At 43.0% G+C, this 19931-nt stretch overlaps 1 protein-coding gene across 2 annotated transcripts in view; it reads right to left on the reverse strand.

Annotated features, from left to right (window-relative positions):
• The window catches only part of Tnn (tenascin N), a 66035-nt gene that overhangs the window by 30353 nt on the left and 15751 nt on the right, over positions 1 to 19931 (reverse strand). The window contains exons 6-10 of one of the 2 annotated variants that reach the window (XM_026388491.2): positions 13880 to 14143; positions 10661 to 10924; positions 9416 to 9679; positions 8099 to 8362; positions 5008 to 5271 (exon numbers count right to left, since the gene is read on the reverse strand). In XM_026388491.2, the coding sequence (XP_026244276.2) occupies positions 5008 to 5271; positions 8099 to 8362; positions 9416 to 9679; positions 10661 to 10924; positions 13880 to 14143 (1320 nt within the window). The remainder of the gene's footprint in view (positions 1 to 5007; positions 5272 to 8098; positions 8363 to 9415; positions 9680 to 10660; positions 10925 to 13879; positions 14144 to 19931) is intronic. The other variant, XM_077802790.1, reaches the window with a different exon arrangement.

Consider the following 19931-nt stretch of genomic DNA (forward strand, 5'->3'; position numbering starts at 1 on the left):
TGGAGAGCCCCTGTCCTGTGGCCTAGGGTGGACCTGGCAGAACGTACGTGAAACAGGCACATGAAGATGGTGCCCAGGGGGATCCAAATCAGAAATCCCACGGGGAGGGAAACTCACTTTCCCTTTGAGTCGGGCAGCTCACGTGACCAGCTGAACAGGGTTGGGAACCTGAACTGGTGGGCATGATTACTCTCACAGCCTTCACCTTGGAAGACCATATCTGTGGCCAGGGAAGTGTGTGAGAGCTTTGGAGGGTTGGCTCCCCTACTCCATGAGGTGATCCAGACTCCCAACAGAGATCTGAATCTGGCCCTAGAAGTGGGATGATCTAACCTCTCCAGGGAAGACAACACCCAACAAAGTCCTTAAGGCCCATTTAGACGTAAGCCCCAGCCGCCAGAATTCCCCTCTTAGAACTCTGTAGCAGCCTCACCCTGGGAGTGCATCCATCTGGTCTGGGCAGACAACACTCAACTGACGTACTTCCCATTCCATCCTACCTTATACTGGTGAGAAGGGAAACTGAGAGCTATCGCAACCAGCTTCAGTTTAGAGCCACTCTAGCTGGAAACTTGGTGAACATTTCTAAAAAGGAAGTGGTTAGCAACTGCCAGCCCTTGCTCTTTCTTTGTATTTTTTTTTTCTCTTTTTTCTTTTTGTGGTGCTGGGGATTGAACCCAGGGCCTTGTGCATGAGAGGCAAGCTTTCTACCAACTGAACTGTTTCCCCAGCCCTCTCTCTGTGTCTCTGTCTCTCATGTGTCTCTTGCTGTCTGTACATCACCCAAGAAGAAATAGAAAGAAGGACTGACCCTCAGGGATGAGCAGTGACCATCCATCCTCATCAACTGTTATGACCACTTCAGTGGAGACAATTCTTTCATTTTTTCTAAGAATCTTTATCCCTTTTCCTTATTTAGTGTGTATGTGTGTGTGTGTGTGTGTGTGTGTGTGTGTGTGTGTTCTTGCTATGCTGATTGGTCATGGATATATATTGGTAATGGTTATATTTCTTTCTTTTTTCTCATTCTTGGCAATTTTTTAATGATAGTTGTTTTTCCTTGTCTTATGAGGGGTTAGGGATTCTTGTTTGTTTATTTTTTTTTACTTGTTTCTCTTGTTCCTTTTTGTCTCAATCTTTGTTTTCTGTTGTTGTTGTTTTCCTTCTGCTTTATAGTCATTACTTGCTATATATCTTCTGCATTCTCTCTGTTCACATCTTGAACATTTTAAAATTTCTTTTACCTTTCTATCATAATTTCTTTCTCTTAATGAACTATATTTTTATAATCTCTTAGAACTAATTGTTGTATATAGCTCCGCCCTCCCAGTTCATGGTATTGTGGACATGTCCTGTGGACAGCGTAGTCGACACCTGCTATTTAATGCCAGATCTAGTTCAGGGCTATTTACTGTTTTTTGCTCTTGTCAGCTGCTAACCCAGCCATTCCTGTTTTTGTGATAATTAGTGCTGTAGATGTCATAGTAGGCACAGAGTATGTGATGTTTTTTAATGCTATATGTATTTTCCCCTTTTATGTGAAGTGCTAGGAAACTAGAGGGCACTACAAGTTCACAGGGTAGAAATTCTGCTTCTGAACTATACCCAGCCAAGAGACAGTACAATTTGTTCCACACATAAACCACATCCAAACTTCAGTAATACTTTAATACAAAGAATAGAAGAGACAAAACGCCCAAACTAACAACCAGACCCCAAATAGGAACACTATGGGTATCCTCAGGTCCCACTTAAGGACATGCATTCCTATAACAAAAACAGAGAGAATCAACACACAGCCTGTGGATATCACACCTGTGAATCAAATAAGAAATAAAGACCTTTAGATATAAGAGGAAACTAAAATAATTCATGACTACTAAGCCAGCACTACAGAAAATACTTAAATAAATACCTCACACAGAGAAATTTTTTAAATAAAATTAAAAACAGAATGCACACACAAATGAACCAATCTTATTTATGGAGCAGTTAAGAAAATAGAACCAAATTAAACATTATCAATAAATCAAAATGGCAGGAATTAATAAATATATCTATAATAACATTGGTTAAAATACATAGGCTGGAAGAATAGATTTTTTAAAACCAGACTGAACTATTTGCCAGAGACTCACCCTACAAGCAAAAACAGCCCCTGGCTGAAATTTAAAGGATAGAAATTGACATCCCATGCAAATGGAGCCCCAAACAAGCAAGTAGCTAATCTCATGCCTGACAAATCAAATTTTTAAGCCAAAATTAATCACTTCATACAGGTAAAGGGAATAATCCAATAAGATATAAAAATAGTAAATATTTATACACAAAACATTGGTGCATCTAATTACATAAGGCGAATACTATTCAAAGACTCAAGTAGACCCCAGTACAATAATACTGGGTGATATCAACATACCTCTCTCACCAATAGATAGGTTATCCAGACATAAACTTAGTAAAGACTCTTTGGATCTGACCAATAATATAAAGCAAATGGACTTAACATACATCTGTAGAATATTTCATCCAAAACAGCTGAATAAGCTCTACCAATGAGCTACACCCCTAGCTGTGAACAATATACTTTTTTATCTTTTAGTTTTATTTTAACAATACATCATTTTGAATAATGAGTAAATGACATAAGAAATCAAGGGAGAAATTTTAAAATTCTTAGAATCAAATGAGAATAGGAAAATAGTGATACAACATGCCAGAATGTCTGGAACATTATGAAGGTGAGAGAAAGATTTATAACTATGAGTGCCAATATAGGAAAATAAGAACAATCCCAAATAAACTACCTAATGCTGCATCTCAAGCTCCTTGAAACATAGGAACAAACTACTTCCAAAACCTGTAGAAGGAAGGAAATCGATGAGCTAAAATTTAAAAAAAAAAAAAATTTGAGAAAAAAAATACAAAGGATCAATGGAATAAACATTGGTTCTTCAAAAAAATAAACATGATTGATAAGCTCTTTGCCAAACTAACCAAAGGAAAAGTGAGAAGACCCAAATTAATAAAATTAGAGATGTAAAAGGAGGCTATTTTGAAAATATGGGACTATTCTGAAAATTTATACTCCAAATAAATTGGAAAACCTGGAAGAAATGGACACCTTTCTATACACATATGAACTGCCAGAAATGAGTCAAGAAGACACAGAAAACCTAAAAAGACCAATTGAAGTGGCACCCCCTTTCTCCACTGAAAAGTCTTTAACTGGGCTTCTCCAGAAATCTTCACCATGGCTGATATTAGGACTGTCAGCAAAAGAGTCTCTGCAAAAGAGTTCAATGTAGATAAACTTCCTATTTTCGTGTCACCCTGTTTTACTTGGCCACTGGCAGAGAAGATACCAGCACCCAACCTCTTACTAGTTTTTCATGAACATATCTAGTATAGTACTTTTTAGAAATGTGCAAACAAGGCCTCTGGCCTTGAGCTGGGATTCACAGAGATGTGTACATTTTTAAGATAAGTTACCAACTGGACTCCATGGCAGGGGAGGAAAGAAGGGAAGAAGAAGCTCTCCCCTTCTCAGGTGTTGTCCATAAAGAGTTAACTTTCCCAAAACAGTGAAAGAAAAAGCTGCTTTTATGTGAACTTTTACAGACTGTGAACTTCTGAGCCCCTCCCTTTACATGCTGGGTATAAAACTCTGAAACTTCCTGAACTCGGGGTTCAGGGGATTAATTGATTACAGCAAAAGCTGTGCCCTCTGAACCTGGCTGCAGCCAAATAAAACTGTTTCCTACTATCTTTGATGCCTTGCCTCATCTGTCCCTACAACACAATAACTAGCAATGAGTAGAAGCAGTAATAAAAAGTCTTCCAAAAAAGAAAAGCTCAGAACCAGATGAATTTTCAGCTGAAGTCTACCAGACATTTAAAGAAGAACTAACACCGGGGCTGGGTTGTGGCTCAGTGGTAGGGCACTTGCCTAGCACATGTGAGGCACTGGGTTCAATTCTCAGCACTACATATAAATAAATGAATAAAATAAAGGTCCATCAACAACTAAAAAACAATTTAAAAAAAGAAGGACTTATACCAATTTTTCTCAAATTATTCCATGAAATAGAGTTTGGAACACATCCAAATTCATTCTATGAAGCCAATATCACTCTATTAAAACCAGATAAGTCGGGCCGGGATTATGGCTCAGTGGTAGAGTGCTTGCCTAGCATGCATGAGGCACAGGGTTCAATCTCTGGCACCACATTAAAAAATAAATAAATAAATAAAATGAAAGTATTGTGTCCATCTACAACTAAAACAAATATTAAAAAAAAAAACAAATAAGTACACATCAAGGAAAGAAAACTACAGACCAATACCCCTGATAAAATCCTTAATTAAATATTAGCAAATATTTAACGATATGTTAAGATCATATATCATGACTATGTTGGTTTTATCCCAGGATGCAAGGATGGTTTAATATATGCAAATCAATAAATGTAATTTACCACATAAATATAATTAAGGACAAAAATCACATAGTCTTCTCAATAGTTACAGAGAATGCCTTTGACAAAACTCAGCACCCATAAATGCTAAAAACACTGAAGAAACTAGCGGTAGAAGAAACCTATCTCAACATTATAAAGGCTATATATGACACACACAAAAGCCATCTCCCTAATGTAACTAGCTCATAGATCCTAACATGTATGGCTTCTTTGTATCTCTTCTCTTCCTAGAAGTATTTTGAGGTTAACCACAAAAGAAATACATAATTGGAGGTACAGTAGGTGAATATGACTAATCATCATTAATCTTTCTGAAGCCAAACTATGAGACTGAATATAGATAAGCTCCTCATAATGAGATAACATGTTAAACAGCATTAAAGCATGAGGTGAGTAGTATGACAAAGGTCTATCATTCAGGTCTTCTACAAATCATGGACTTTTACCAATTTCAGAGGAGGAAAAATCAATTTCCCAAAAGCTTAGCATAACAAGTGTTATGTTCCCAAAGAATGGCATTCATTACCTGTAGGGTATTTGGTGTAGGCCTTCTTGCTCTCCTGGGTCCCCTTCTGGGCCCACACATGGACAGCGTACTCCATCCCTGGTCTCAGGCCCGTCAGGACAGTGCTGCTCTGATCCTTCCCAACCAGAAATTCCTTGGTCTCTCCGTCAGCAGAGGTGTAGCGCACCACATACCTGTCAATGTCAGCCTCCACGGGGTCCCAGGAGACAGTGGCAGTGTTCTCTGTCACCTGGTCAGTCACCAGATTTTGAGGGCTGTCAATGTCTAAGAGGAAAAGTGCTGATCAATAAACACTACTAACAGGCACCAGAGAGTGAGACCATTTTGCTGGGCTGAGGAATTTCCTGTTCTCGTGGTTTTCCCTTCTCCTATGTTTGTTTTTAGGGGTGTCACAGACACAGACCTTGTCTGCACAGCTGGATTCTTGAATCCTCAAGGAGGCAGCACAGGACAGTAGAATGAGCAGCACTCCAGAGTGAGAGAGGCTGGGTTCTGGTCCCAGCCTGAGGCTGAGCTGAGGGGGAGGAAGCTCTGGCTGCAGGCAGAAGACCATGGGTCTTCTCCAGCTCTGCCCTCAGCTGGCCATGGCCTAGGACCCTCACTGCCTCTGTCTGTGCTTCACATTCCTCATCTGTAAATGCAGGCCTTTCACTAAACAGATTTTAAGATACCTTGATAATCCATGAATATTTTATGAGGCAAACCATGAATCATCACATCAGTTGAGTGACCTGTAGATATCCTGCACTGCACTATATTTGAGCATTCTCAGATGCAAAATGGGCAAGTCTGATTCCTATTCTACTATCTCAACAAATTTCTGTTCTACTATTTCAACAAATAATGCTCAGGTGGGCACAGTGGCACACCTGGTATGACTGGCTACTCAGGAAACTGAGGCAGGAGGAACACAAGTTCAGGCCAGCCATGGTAACTTGACTCTGTGTCAAAATATTTTTTAAAAGGACTGAGGATATAACTCAGTGGTAGAGTACTTTTTTAACATGCACAAGGCCCTGGGTTCAATCCTAGTGTCTGTCTGTCTGTCTCTGTCTGTCTCTCTCTGTCACACACACACACACACACACACACACACACACACACAACCATAAATCATTGTGGTAGGAATGTAAAATGACACAAACACTTCAGAAATAGTTTGGTAGTACCTCAAAGACTAAAGATAGGATTAGCAAATTGTCTAGAAAGTTCCCACCTGATAGAAATGAAGACATATGTGCACATAAAACCTTGTACACAAATGTTCATGGTATCATTATTCAAAATAGCTAAAGGTGGAAACAACTCTAATATCCAATAATTGGTGGATGGATAAAATGTATGTATCCATACAATTAAATATTAATTCACAACAAAATTAAGTACCTATGCAGGCTACAACATGGCTGAACCTGGAAAATACCATGCTTCAGGAAGGAAGCTAGGCACAAGCCAGGTGTTATGTTTACCCTGGATATGAAATGCTCAGGGCAGGGAGATGTGTGAACAGTTAGCAGCTGTTATCTAGGGCTGCAAAGACTGAGGACAGGAAGCAATTGGCAATGGATATGAGGTTTCTCTTTGGTGATGTGTGCTAAAACAGACTGTGGTGGTGTCTACACAGCTCTGAATGCACTAACACTGTCAAATTGTAATATATATATGTTGTAGATGGACACAATACCTTCATTGTTTACTTATTTTTATGTGGTGCTAAGGATCAAACCCAGTGCCTCCATGCAAAGGCAATCGCTCTACCGCTAAGCCATAGCCCCAGCCCCCGAAATTGTATACTTTTAAGGAGCAAATTTTATAATATGTAAATTCATCTTAATAAGATTGTTCTTAAAAATTAGAAACAGAGTTGGAAAAGCACTAAAATTGTGGACTGTTATCCCATATAATTACAACCGTGGGATCCCCAAATTAGTAAAAACTATTAAAAAAAGGATTTATCCCCTAAGAAAGCAATAACCTTCCCTTGTTCCCTAGTGAGCACAACAAAAGCCATCTCCCAAGGTACTCAGCATGCAGACCCTAAAGTATGTGTCTTCTTTAAATCTCTAACCTTTCTGAAAGTGTTTTGATGACTGACCAGAAAGGAAATACACAATTGGAGATATAGTGGGTGGACGTGACCAATCACCACTAATCTTTATGAAACCCAAATATGAGGCTGAATCCACGGTCTTTGTTATAAGATAATGTGTTCAAAGTTACTGAAGGATGGTAGGAAGAATATGACAAAGGTCTGCCATCCAGGTCTTCTACATGTTACTGATTTCTGCCAATATCAGACAAGGAAAACCAAACATCCTCCCACAGGAAAAAGGTTCACTCAAACTTTGTTGGTGGGACTGCAAATTGGTGCAACCACTCTGAAAAACAGTATAGAGGTTCCTCAGAAAACCTGGAATGGAACCACCATTTGATTCAGTTATCCCACTCCTCCGTCTATACTCAAAGGAGTATAGACAGTGTATACTCAAAGGATTTAAAATCAGCATACTGAAGTAATGCAGCCACATCAATGTTTATAGCAGCTCAACTCACAATAGCTAAGATGGAACCAAACTTGGTGCCCTTCAACAGATGAATGGATAAAGAAAATGTGGTACATATACACAATGAAATATTACTCAGCTATAAATAAAATGAAATTATGGTACTTGCCAGTATATAGATGGAACTGGAGACTATCATGCTCCGTGAAATAAGCCAATCCCAAAAACCCAAAGGCTGAATGTTCTCTCTGATATGTGGATGCTAACACACAATGGAGGGGATGGAACAGAGTTCATTGGATTAGAGAAAGGAGAATGAAGGGAAGTAAGCATGAGAATAGGAAAGACAGTAGAGTGAATCAGACATAACTTTCATATGTTCACATATGAATATGACCAGTGAAACTCATGTACATCATGTACCAACACAAGAATGGGAAGTTATACTCCCTGTGGGTATAACATGACAAAATACATTCTACTGTCATGTAAATCTAAAAAGAACAAATAAAAATAAATAAATAAAAACATCCTCCCACAGGCTTAGCCTGAAAGGTGTTAGATTGCCAAAGAGCGATGCCCCTTACCTGTGGGAGCCTTGGTGTTGGCCTTCCTGCTCTCCCGGGCCCCCTTCTGGGCCCACACATCGACTATGTACTCCACACCTGGCTTTAGGCCCTTCAGGACGGTGCTGCTCTTCTCCTTCCGCACTGGAACCTCCTTGGTCTCTCCATCAGCAGAGGTGTAGCGCACCACATACCTGTCAATGTCAGCCTCCACGGGGTCCCAGGAGACAGTAGCAGTGTACTCTGTCACCTGGTCAGTCACCAAGTTTTTGGGGCTGTCAATGTCTAAGAGGAAAAGGGCTGATCAATAAATACTCTAACAGGCACCAGTGTGCCCGTTTTGCTGGGCCAGGGCAGTTTCTTGTCCTCATGGTTTCCCTTCTTCTGTGTTCTTCCCTTCTCCTGTGTCGTGGACTCAGACCTTGTCTGCACAGCTGAATTCTTGGGTCCTCAAGGAGGCAGCCCAGGACAGTGAAATGAGCGGCACCCCAGAGGGAGAGGGGCTGGGTTCTGTTTTCCGCCTGAGAGGCCCAAATCAGCTGTGATTGTTACAGTCCAGCAAGACATTCCAAGACCCCTGCATCTGCTCCCGCCTGACCTCTCCTCCCTTCTGATTCTTTAGTCCCCTTCCTTCTGACCCCTGGCCTCTCCTCCTGACCTTTAGCCTCTCTTTCAAACACAGATGTATCAGAATTTGCACTTAGCAAGCTGAAAGGACAGTAGTGAGAGTCCAAGAAAGAAAGCACTAGGGAAGCTGAGCAGCACCCCTTGAGAGCAGGCAGTTGGTGTGCGAGTGGCCAACTGTACAGGAAGGTGGACTGCTTCACAGGAACTCACTCTTCCATTACCAAACAATGGACATTTGGGGGACTAGACACTGTCTTATTTTTAACTAGAAAAACACAGTAATTATTTCTGCTTAGAAAATTCCTCCAGAAGGCAGAAACAAGGGCAAGCTTCATAGAAAGGTCTAAACAGGTGGGAAGTGTTTTGTTTTTGTTTTTGTTTTTAAGTTGGTTTAGGATCAGGATGCACAAATCTTGCTCTCTTGGCATGACGGTTACTTGTGTTTCTTCATATTTACTCCTCACCAAGAAACACTTAATTTTTTAACAACAAGAAAGGTGCACAGGCAGGGGAAGAATGGGGGACCGTTAACAGTAACCATCAATCTGTGAAGACTGCAAGCCATTCAAGGAAGTAAGAGGTACTCCATTTAGTGTGAAGGCGTGCTGAACCCTAGTCCATGAAGCCGCCCTGTCTGCCAAGGTCAGAGAAGGAGCCCAGCCGCACAGACCATGAGCTGGGCAGTGACACAGCGTGTCGCGAGCTGTTTACCTGTGGGGGCCTTGGTGTCGGCCTTCCTGCTCTCCTGGGTCCCCTTCTGGGCCCACACGTGGAACGCATACTCCATGCCTGGCCTCAGGCCCGTCAGGATGGTGCTGCTCTTCTCCTTCCCCACAGGAACCTCCCTGGTCTCTCCATCAGCCGAGGTGTAGCTCACTATGTACCTGTCAATGGCGGCCTGCACAGGATCCCAGGAGACAGTGACCGTATTCTCTGTCACATGGTCAGTCACCAAGTTTTGGGGGCTGTCAATGTCTGGAAGGAACATGTTTGGGAAAGCCTCAGCTCTGATGTGGAAGGAACACCCACTGGTCTCCCCAGCACCAAGATTTTTTTATTATTATTAAAACAGATACAACATTTTTTATACCTTTATTTTATTTATTCATTTTTATGTGGTGCCAAGGATCAAACCCAGTGCCTCACACATGCTAGGCAAGCGCTCTACCACTGAGCCACAAACCCAGCCCCAAACACTGAGATTTTCATCTTCCAGAGCTCTTAGCACAAGGCAACAGGACTCCCACCCTGAGTCTCTGGGGGGAGTCAAGTCAGAAAGTAGTGATGGTGCCCACCTATAATTGCAGCTACTAGGGAAGCAGAGGCAGACGGATGGCAAGGTCAAGGCCAGCCTGGGTAATTTAGCAAGACCCAGTCTCAAAATAAAAAATAAAATGATTGGGGTATAGCTTGGTGGTAGAACACTCCAGGTTCACTCCCCAGGACTGAAAAAAGAAGTGTGAACATTAGCGCAGAGAGAAGGCAGCCCTCTGGTTCTCAAAGGGAGGATTATTACAAATTTGGCTCTACTTCTGGGTGTCCAGCTCCCTGACGTGGAAGGAAGAATGTCTTTAGTAGTATATGCACACATAGACTGCCAATTAAACATCTGCTGAGCGTTGGGACACCTAATTTATCATTTCACAAAGGCCTACTTCACCAGCAAGCACTGTAAAATTATTGCCACAATCCCTGCAATAACCATATCCTATGTGTCCTGCCTAAGTCTGCTAAAAACAGTGCTACAACACAACTTTACTGCTTGCTTCTCCTGACCAAGTGGCTTCATGAACAGCTCATCACTTGTCAGAGAAGAGCAGCCCACTGACATCATCCCTGGAGCTCACTGTCCTACAGCTTCAGGGTTCTGGTTGTAGTCTCTCGTCCCTGATTCCATGCACACTCAAATCCACAAGTACGGAATCCAATTCCAATGGGCCATTTTTTTCTACTCACCTGTTGGGGCCTTAGTGTCGGCCTTCTTGCTCTCCCGGTCCCCCTTCTGGGCCCACACATAGACTTTATACTCCACACCTGGCCTCAGGCCCTTCAGGACGGTGCTGCTCTGCTCCTTGGCCACTGGAACCTCCCTGGTCTCTCCATCAGCCGAGGTGTAGTTTACCACATACCTATCAATGGCAGCCTGCACAGGGTCCCAGGAGACAGTGATTGTATTCTCCGTCACCCGGTCAGTCACCAGGTTAGCTGGGCCATCAATTTCTTTAAGATATAAAAGAAGGCAGACTTTACCACCCTCTGGTTCCTGAAAAGCCAGCACATTCACAGGCAAAAAGAGGACCTCAGTAACCTTCAGAGTCTGCTATATGCTAGTAATTGAGTGAGTTGGAGGATTTAAGCAAGGAAACAGTCGGAGATCCCACATTTAATAAGTACGGTAGCAACATATAGATCAGTGCTATACACTTTCCCCATAAATTGCTTTTTGACAAAAAGAATTGGTCTTCATATACAGATTTCTCCTCTACCCTGTATTAACATAGCACACTCTTTCTATTCCTAACTTTATATATATCTTTCTTTTACTTGTACACAATACCTTTGATTTCATCGATTCATTTTTATGTGGTGTTGAGGATCAAACCCAGGGCCTCGCACGTGCTAGGCAAGCACTCTACCCCTAAGTCACAACCCCACCCCTATTCCTAACTTCTTGTAAGCAATAACTTCAATAACTCTCTGCATTTGTTTGGGGGAAGAAAAATATCCTGGATGTAGGAGCTGTTAGTTCTTTCCATCTAAACAGCATGTCTGTGTCCAGGAACCAGAAGAGTTTTAAAGGGATGGTATTTGAGGCCTGGGCTAATAAAAGTACTCCTACTTGTAGGAGCTTCCCGGGTTTCTATGTAACCTAACCTCTAGGAAGAGGGAAGTGTCAGTGCCTACCTCACAGACAGGGGTGAATTCTATAGGAGCTATTGCATAGTAAATACTATATGTGAAATACCACATTCTCTCTAAATGTAAACCCCTAGAGAGAGTTAAAAATCAAAGTAACTGTTATATGGTTAGAAAGGATGCCTTTCTTTTCATGTTTAAACAACAGTTCCTCAAAAGGCTAGGCTCTCTGGGACAGCAAATGCATTTCACACCTGCCTGGCAGTACTTGCCAAGCCTAGCACACTGGCTCAGGGGAATCCATGGCCAAGGAACATGACTGGCCTTAAGGACCAGAGTTCAGACTAGCACAGGCAGCTGTCATGTAAGGACAGATGACTTAGCTCCTGGGACTCTGAGCTGGCTTTACCCCTCCTGCCTTCTTCACAATGCAGCCCCTCACAGACCTGCCCCCTTCACAAGCCCTGAGGTTACCTGACCTGAAGCTTCTTAGCACACTGCTGTCACCTCTAACTGCCACCAGCCCTTCCAGGCTGTGTTCAGTTGTCACCTCCTTCAACAGCCTGCTATGACCCCTATCCCACCCTGGGCTGTGGTTGATATCCTTTTTATAGGTCGCCACAGTTCCAGGGCTGTGTGTTTCCTCTAGAACCTAACCCAGTGTACTTGATCTTTTTCACTTGTCTTCTCTACAAATCCTACTCTAGAGTCTGCCCGGGTTTCTCTGTGACCACGCTGGTGAGAACCAGGGCTGCAATGCCCTCTAGCTGTTCACTTGTGAACAACTCCCAGGCGTGAGTCAGTTCCTTTATCATGGCTCCCCCAGGGCCCAGCTCCATGCCTGGTGCCCCCCACCCAGCAGCAATGTCACACTCCAGTGGATCCCCAACTGTGGGGTGCTTACTAACACCGCCCCACCTGAGGAAAGAGGAGTTTCTTCTCTTGTCTACCCTCCATTTTCTTAAAAGAGCTGATACACATGCTTTCTTTGTACAATGTTCAAAATCTGAGTAAATAGACAGCCATGAGTAAACAGACAAGGAGGCAGCAATCTACAGCCCATAGGCCAAATCTGACACACTGCACATCTTTATAAAGTCTCACTGGAACACAGTTGTTGTCTGTGGCTGTCTTCACATTCCTCAGCAGAGCTGAGTAGCTGCACAGAAACTGTGTCTCTACAGCCAAAGACATTTATATCTGATCCTTTACAGAAAGTCTGATGATCCTGACTTTCACCAGATTTAGAACTTGCAGTCTTTACTGTCCACTTCTCTCCTCCCTGGAGAAGAAGGGGGCTCTCAGAGGCCCACCAGCATCCATTCGGCAGGCTGTGCACCACAAAACATTCCAAGGCCAAAGGCTGATTAATTCTAAGAAATAACTATTGCTGTTATTTACATAGCACTTGCCAAATGTCAGGTATTTTACATGAAGTAATTCATGTAATCCTCCCAACAACCTCTGATGCAGACTCTCATGCACCATTTTACTGATAAGAAACTGAGGAATAGAGGTGAAGTAATTTGCCCAAAGTTACTTGGCTAACAAATGGCAGAGCTGAGATTAAAATCTGGACAGCCGCACTCTAAAACCATACTCCTAACTTGTACCTGCTTCTCTGAAAGTCAGCTCAGCGACTGCCCAGAACAGGGCCCACACGATAAGCAAATCCTTTTCCCATGATGTCCTGCCGAGTGTCTTGGAACCTCAAGTGAGCACCACAGTCAGGCTGCTCTGAATCCCAGGAGGGACTAGAGGAGGGTGTAGCCAGAAGGAATGGCCACCCTCTGTCTCAGTACACCTGCAGGCCCAGGCTGAGCAGGATGAGCAGATGAAGAATGGCAACGCTTATGTTCCTACAGTTTAAAGGCAGAATCGGCACATTTGGGGAATGTTGACTCAGGATGCAAACCATTTCCATTTCCATGGTTTGCAAGAGAGCTCCAGACTATTTGCAGACTGCCCACACAGTGACTGCAAACTGAGATAAGTGTCCAAATTTCCTGTCAGTCCAACACTTTAATTTTCACATTCAAAAAAAAATGAAAATTACAAAAAAAGGTTCTCTCTTGAGAGAGTTGCATACAGAATTCCAGTCCAAATAAATGACCTTCTGCATCAAATAAAAAGTCTGGTCTTCTCAGTTTAAAGTTAAAAAGGAAAAATTTTCTCTAATTATGAAACTCAAAATTGCTTTTGCAAGTTTCCTCTACCCTGCTAATGAAAGAGTTGATGCCAAGTGGCAACAACCTCCTAATTCAAACATGAACCCTCCCCTTGCTCTGGGGAGTCATGCCATTCCCCAGCCTTCCATACCTGTGAGGGCTTTGGTGTCCGCCTTCTTGCTGCCCTGGTTGCCCCTCTCGGCCCACACATACACCTGGTATGCCTCCCCTGGCTTCAGGCCAGTCAGGACAGTGCTGCTCTGGTGCTTGGGTACTGCTGTCTCCTTGGTCTCCCCCTCAGGGGAAATGTAGCGAACCACGTACTTGTCTATGTCAGCCTTCACAGGGTCCCAGGAGACAACTGCTGTGTCTTCTGTCACTTGATCAGTGACCACATTCCTTGGACCATCAATTTCTTCATAAAAATGCATGAGAAAGAAACATTAGAAAACCCATTTGGCTGGCCAAGATCACAGATGCTTTAAGATCTAGTTAATCTGGGTGACCTCACTCTGTAGTCTATACCATGCAAGAGGGTCTCTCCATCATCAGTGACAGGTGGACACTGGCCTCTGCTTTAAGCTGAGTTCATTTGTTCCACAATTCATTGCACATCCATTAAGTGCCAGGGAATGTAATCAGTGGCAGTCATCAATAAATGAATCAGAAATCTCTGCTGGTATCAAGTTTATATTCAGAAAGGACCAACCCAGACAAGATGCAGCCCATGTCTTCAACACATATGTGCTTCCCAAGAACATGTCCTGAGCTGGTGGCCTTAGAAAATCCCTAATCTTTCTCACTAATTCAAGGGCTCTCGATCATTATAAACACTCGGTGCCTCCTAAGTACCACCACCAGAGATTTCATTTCAGAAGATCTCAGATAAGCCTTGGCATTCTATTTTAAAAGTCAATATACAAAACTCTCAAATGACTCTGATGCACATCAAAAATCAATAATGGCCTGGGGCTGGGGCTCAGTGGTAGAGCACTTGCCTAGCACATGTGAGGCACTGGGTTTGATCCTCAGCACCACATAAACATAAGTAAATAAAGGTACTGTGTCCATCTACAACTAAAAAAATTTTTTTTAAATCAATAGGCTCCATGTTAAGCCACACCATTCTCATTTTTGCATGTAATACATTTCCTGAACCCAACATTGACCCTTATTATCTTATAGATTCCATGTATAATTTAGTCTTTTGTCCAATATAGCTACTTTCCTGTCCAGCTTCTTGTCATTGGAGAAATTTATAAGTAAGCCATCTCAGCACATCATCAAGGTCCCTGATAAAGATGCTGCACAGAGCAAATCTGAGGCATGTCACCAGAACTCCACTAAATGCACATTGGCATCTTGGGGGTAAGTAAACAAAACAGCTCTTACTCTCAGACACCTAAGCATTTTTCCTTCCTCCCATGCTACTTTTAGTCTCTCGGCCAAAGAGTCTCCAGAGAGAAGTTACAACTTCACATAGTCTCATTTTTTACTATTAGCTATAATGTATCTTTCTCAAGTACAAGGGCAATGTTTCATTTGTGTATAGAGATGAAACAGGTTCCATCACCAGAAGCAGTGCAGATTTCATTTAGTAAGTCAACTGCCATTTACTGAGTGCATACTAAGTGCCAGGTGCTTTTTATATATTACTTTATCAAATCTCATGGTAGAAATACAAGGCATTTATCAGATTATCCCATGCAAAATGATTAAAAGCTACTGCTCTTACAGCACTAAGTACATGCCTGGCTCAGAAAGGTTAGATAACTTGTTTAAGATCACTCAGCTAGTAGTCAGACTCATTCCACAAAGTCATTGAATGCTTCCTCGAAGCTAGGGATTCATCAGATGGAACTGTGCCCTTCCCCCAGCCCTACTCCCCAAAATATATTGATGTGCTATCCCCAAGGACCTCAGAATATGACCTTAGTTAGAAATAGAGTTTTTCCAGAGATAATCAAGTTAAAATGAGGTTATTAGGGTGGAGCCAATTCCATAGGATTTGAGGGATATTTCTATAAGTCACAGAACAATCATTGTCGATAAACATCAGAGGCTAGAAGATAAAGGAGGGTTCCCCTCTCCAACCATCAGAGTAAGCATTGTCCTGGGGACACCTTGATTTCAGACTCCTAGTCTCCATAACTAGAGACAAAAATCTCTGTTGTTTTAAGCCACCCAGGTTTTGGTAGGTTGTTCCAGAAGCTTTTGGGAACTAATACAAGCAATGAACAAGATTTAGACTGTCTTATAAGTGTACACTCTCTCGGGAAGAGATAGGCAGCAAGCAAGTAGTACAGCATTATGAATTCAAACAGGCAAGGTAAAGGGACCACAGAATAAGAAACATGGATGAGGGATATAGCTGAGGGGCAGAGCAAGTGCTCAGGGTGTGCAAGGCCCTGGCTTCAACCTCTGGCACCAAAAAGGAAGAAAGAAAACAATGAGCAAATTGTCTTCATGATTTTAGACAAGGAAATCAGGGAAGATCTCTCTCACTGACAAGGTCACATTTGAACAGACCTAAATGAAATGAAGCAGCCAGTCATAAACATCCTGGGGGAACTTACTACCAGGTAGGAACAATAAGTTGATAGACCCTGCTTCCTGTGTTCAGGGAACAGCAAGGAGGACCAGGTATTGGATAGAGTAAGTGGCCTGAGATAAGGCCGGTGAGGCGAGGGGAAGAGTGGACTGTGGACGGCCGTGAAGGCCATTGTAATGACTTTGGCTTACTGAGTGAGATGAGATTTTTGAGATGAGATTTGGGGTTTTGCAAAGAAGAATGATATGATCTGACTTCTGTTACTAAAAGATTCTTCTAGCTACTGATAAGAGTACAGACCAACCCTGCGCTCCCTCTGGTTTGTCTGATGAGGGATCTGATGGACAATGTGTCCTGGTCACTACCCTGATGGGGTTGCTGGGTTCCTCCAGTGCTCCATATATTTGTGGTTTGGGGCCCCGGAGCATTGGGGCCCCCTGTCCATTTTTTGGCAACGGAGCCTGATGCCTTTGTCCACGATATTGTGGATAAACACCTTGTCCTTGTTCGTTTTTTGATAATGGAGTACCCTCTATGGTGGTTTGAGAACGGCATTCATTAGCTCAATGTCTCCCTCTACAGCATCATGAGCAAATACCCGGTATTCTACTCCTTTGATACCTAGTTTGGTTAAACCCTCCTCCTATGGGGCAATTCCTTTTAAAATGTCCTGTTTGTTGACAATTGTAGCATGTTCTTGGCCTGGCATATAAAGCCTGTTTTACTGCAGCTACCACAATTTGCCCTTGTTCATTAATGTCTCTGGCATCTAAAGCCTGTTTTACTGCAGCTGCCATGACTTGCTCTTGTTCATAAATGTCTCTACATAATTTAATATATGTGTTTAAATCTTCCTGTTTCCATGGTCTAATGATATCTCTGCACCAACGATTCGCTTGGTCATAAGCCAGTTGTTTTATTAATGGCATTGCTTGTTCTGTATTCCCAAAAACTCTGGTAACTGTTTGAATAAGCCTATCTACAAATTCAGCGTAAGGTTCATTAGCTCCTTGTATTATCTTAGATAATTGACCTTGTAAACCTCCATGTCCTTGTAAAGTCTTCCATGCCTTAACTGCATCTACAGCAATTTGTAAATATACACCAGGATCATATGCAATTTGTTGCTGCCGATCCTCATAAGGTCCCTTTCCTAACAACATATCTAGATTTCTCTGAGGATAACCAGCTGCTACATTTCGCCTAGCCATCTCCTTGCAAAATTCCTCATTGGCAACCTTCCATAACAGGTATTGTCCTCCATTTAGCACAGCTTTACACATATTAGCCCAATCTCCTGGCGTCATGTTTAAGTTGGTAATGGTTTCGACCAAGCTTACAGTGAAGGGTGCTTAAGGACCATATGTTGTTACAGCCTCTTTTAGCTCCTTCACTGTTTTGAAATTTAAACCCTGGTAAATTCGCTGCCCTCCTACCTCAAATACAGGGCATGTTAATACTTGAGATCCTGTCTCAGGATCCCAACTATCAACTGAGGGGGTTGGGAGCCTCCTAGCATATGGAGGTGGTGCTGTTGATTGGACACTTATGCCCTCTGGTGATAGAATGCTGTTAGTAGCAGTCTCCTGTAGAGGTGGTGCTGTTGGTTGGACACTTACGCTCTCTGATAGAAAGGTGTTATTAGCAGTCTCCTGTTGTAACTTTTCCCCTGATGGCTTTTTCTGCTTTACACTTTCTTCCTCTGTCTGACTAGTTCGAAAGACCTTCTCTTTTACTTGAATCTTTTCCTCTGTCTGACCAACTTGAGAGACCTTCTCTTTTACTTGAATCAATATGTCTTCTCCTTCCTCTACCTTTGTCTGAACTGAAGGCTTTGGACTAAGCAAACCAGATACGAACATCCACAATGGCAATGTGCCAACTGGCAGAGTCCCTGGGTTGTTCTTTTCTATTCTTTTTAAATCTTCACCATGATGGTTCCATTGTGATATATTTAACAACTCCTCCTTAAAAAGCCATGGGCTACATTTTTGTATTATATCAACGTATGCCCTGACTGCTCTTGGTTTTACTGGGAAGCCTCCTTCCTCTAACAATTTATTTAACACTCTTTCGGTTTGTTTTTTACTAATTGCTGATCCCATATTTCTACTATAATACAACCCAGAAAAATAACGCCAAACAAAACCGAGACAGAATCCAATAAAAATGGAACAACAAAAATTCATTATAGCCTTTCTATCCTCCTGACGTGTGCATCCGTCCTTTCTCCCTATCTGTTCCTCAGACGCAAATAGTTTTTCCTCAGATGTGAGAGGTTTTTCTTCCGTCTCACTCATCTCCAGGGACTGAAATGTCCATCCTTCCTTTCTCCCTATCTGTTCCTCAGACTTAAATAGTTTTTCCTCAGATGTGAGAGGTTTTTCTTCCCTCTCACTCATCTCCAGGGACAGGCAAGTTAAAACAAAAATGAAGCAAAACAAAAGAGGAAACTTAGAATGGCTACCCATCCTCTCGCCCTGCCCTCAGGGGCGCGCAGTTTACTTACCCTCAGTCGCTCCCCGTGCGAGCCACCAAATGCCGCAGTCTGGCTGGGCACAATTCAGGAGCCACTTGTCAAAAGAAACTAACTTTATTTTTAGAACCACAAACGCCAAGCAAAACAGCTCCTCAGGAAAAACCCTCAGAGCCCAACTGCCACCACTGGCTTCCCACAAGCCTCTCACCCACACCAACCTCCCCACCTCCCACAATCCTCCTGCTCTTGAGGCCGATTGGCTGGGTCGCGTGGGCGGAGCCAAAGAAGTCCCCCAATGAGCAGCTCCGTGGTCTGAAAGGGCAGGGAAACAGCCCAATGAGCAGCTCCGTGGAGGAGCCAATCAGCTAGATGTTGCTGGGGCCGCTGTGAGCCAATCATCAGCTGGCAGTCTGAAGGGCGGGGAAACAGCCCAATGAACATCACCGCAGAGGAGCCAATCAGCTAGATGTTGCTGGGGCCACTGTGAGCCAATCATCAGCTGGCAGTCTGAAGGGCGGGGAAACAGCCCAATGAACATCACTGCAGAGGAGCCAATCAGCTAGATGTTGCTGGGGCCACTGTGAGCCAATCATCAGCTGGCAGTCTGAAGGGCGGGGAAACAGCCCAATGAACATCACTGCAGAGGAGCCAATCAGCTAGATGTTGCTGGGGCCACTGTGAGCCAATCATCAGCCGGCAGCTGGAAGTTTGCTGGCAGCTGGAAGTTTGCTGGGGCCCCTTTGGCTGTGGCTCTCAACAGTTTTGCAAAGAAGAATGATATGATCTGACTTCTGTTACTAAAAGATTCTTCTAGCTACTGATAAGAGTACAGACCATAGCAAGTTGAGTGGAGGCCACCTGGAGGCTGTACTAACCGTTTGTGTGCAAGATGGCAGGTGTTCAGACAACTGCTGCAGTGACAAAGGTCATGAAAAAAGGTCAGCTTGGGAGTTTTCAAAGGTAAAGCTGCCAGAATCTGCCGACAGAATTGATGTGGGGTACAATGAATGACTTGTTGGTTTGGGGCCTGAGCAATATGCAGAATGGAGTGACCATTTACAGCAGTGGGGAGGGAAAGGTTCACATAGGAAGTAGAAAGAGGGATGGGACCAATGGTTGCTTGGAGACGTATTAAGTGGTATTTGAATCCAATTCTATCAGACCATGCATTCC

The sequence above is a fragment of the Urocitellus parryii genome, chromosome 9 (assembly GCF_045843805.1).
Source record: "Urocitellus parryii isolate mUroPar1 chromosome 9, mUroPar1.hap1, whole genome shotgun sequence".
Taxonomy (NCBI): domain Eukaryota; kingdom Metazoa; phylum Chordata; class Mammalia; order Rodentia; family Sciuridae; genus Urocitellus; species Urocitellus parryii.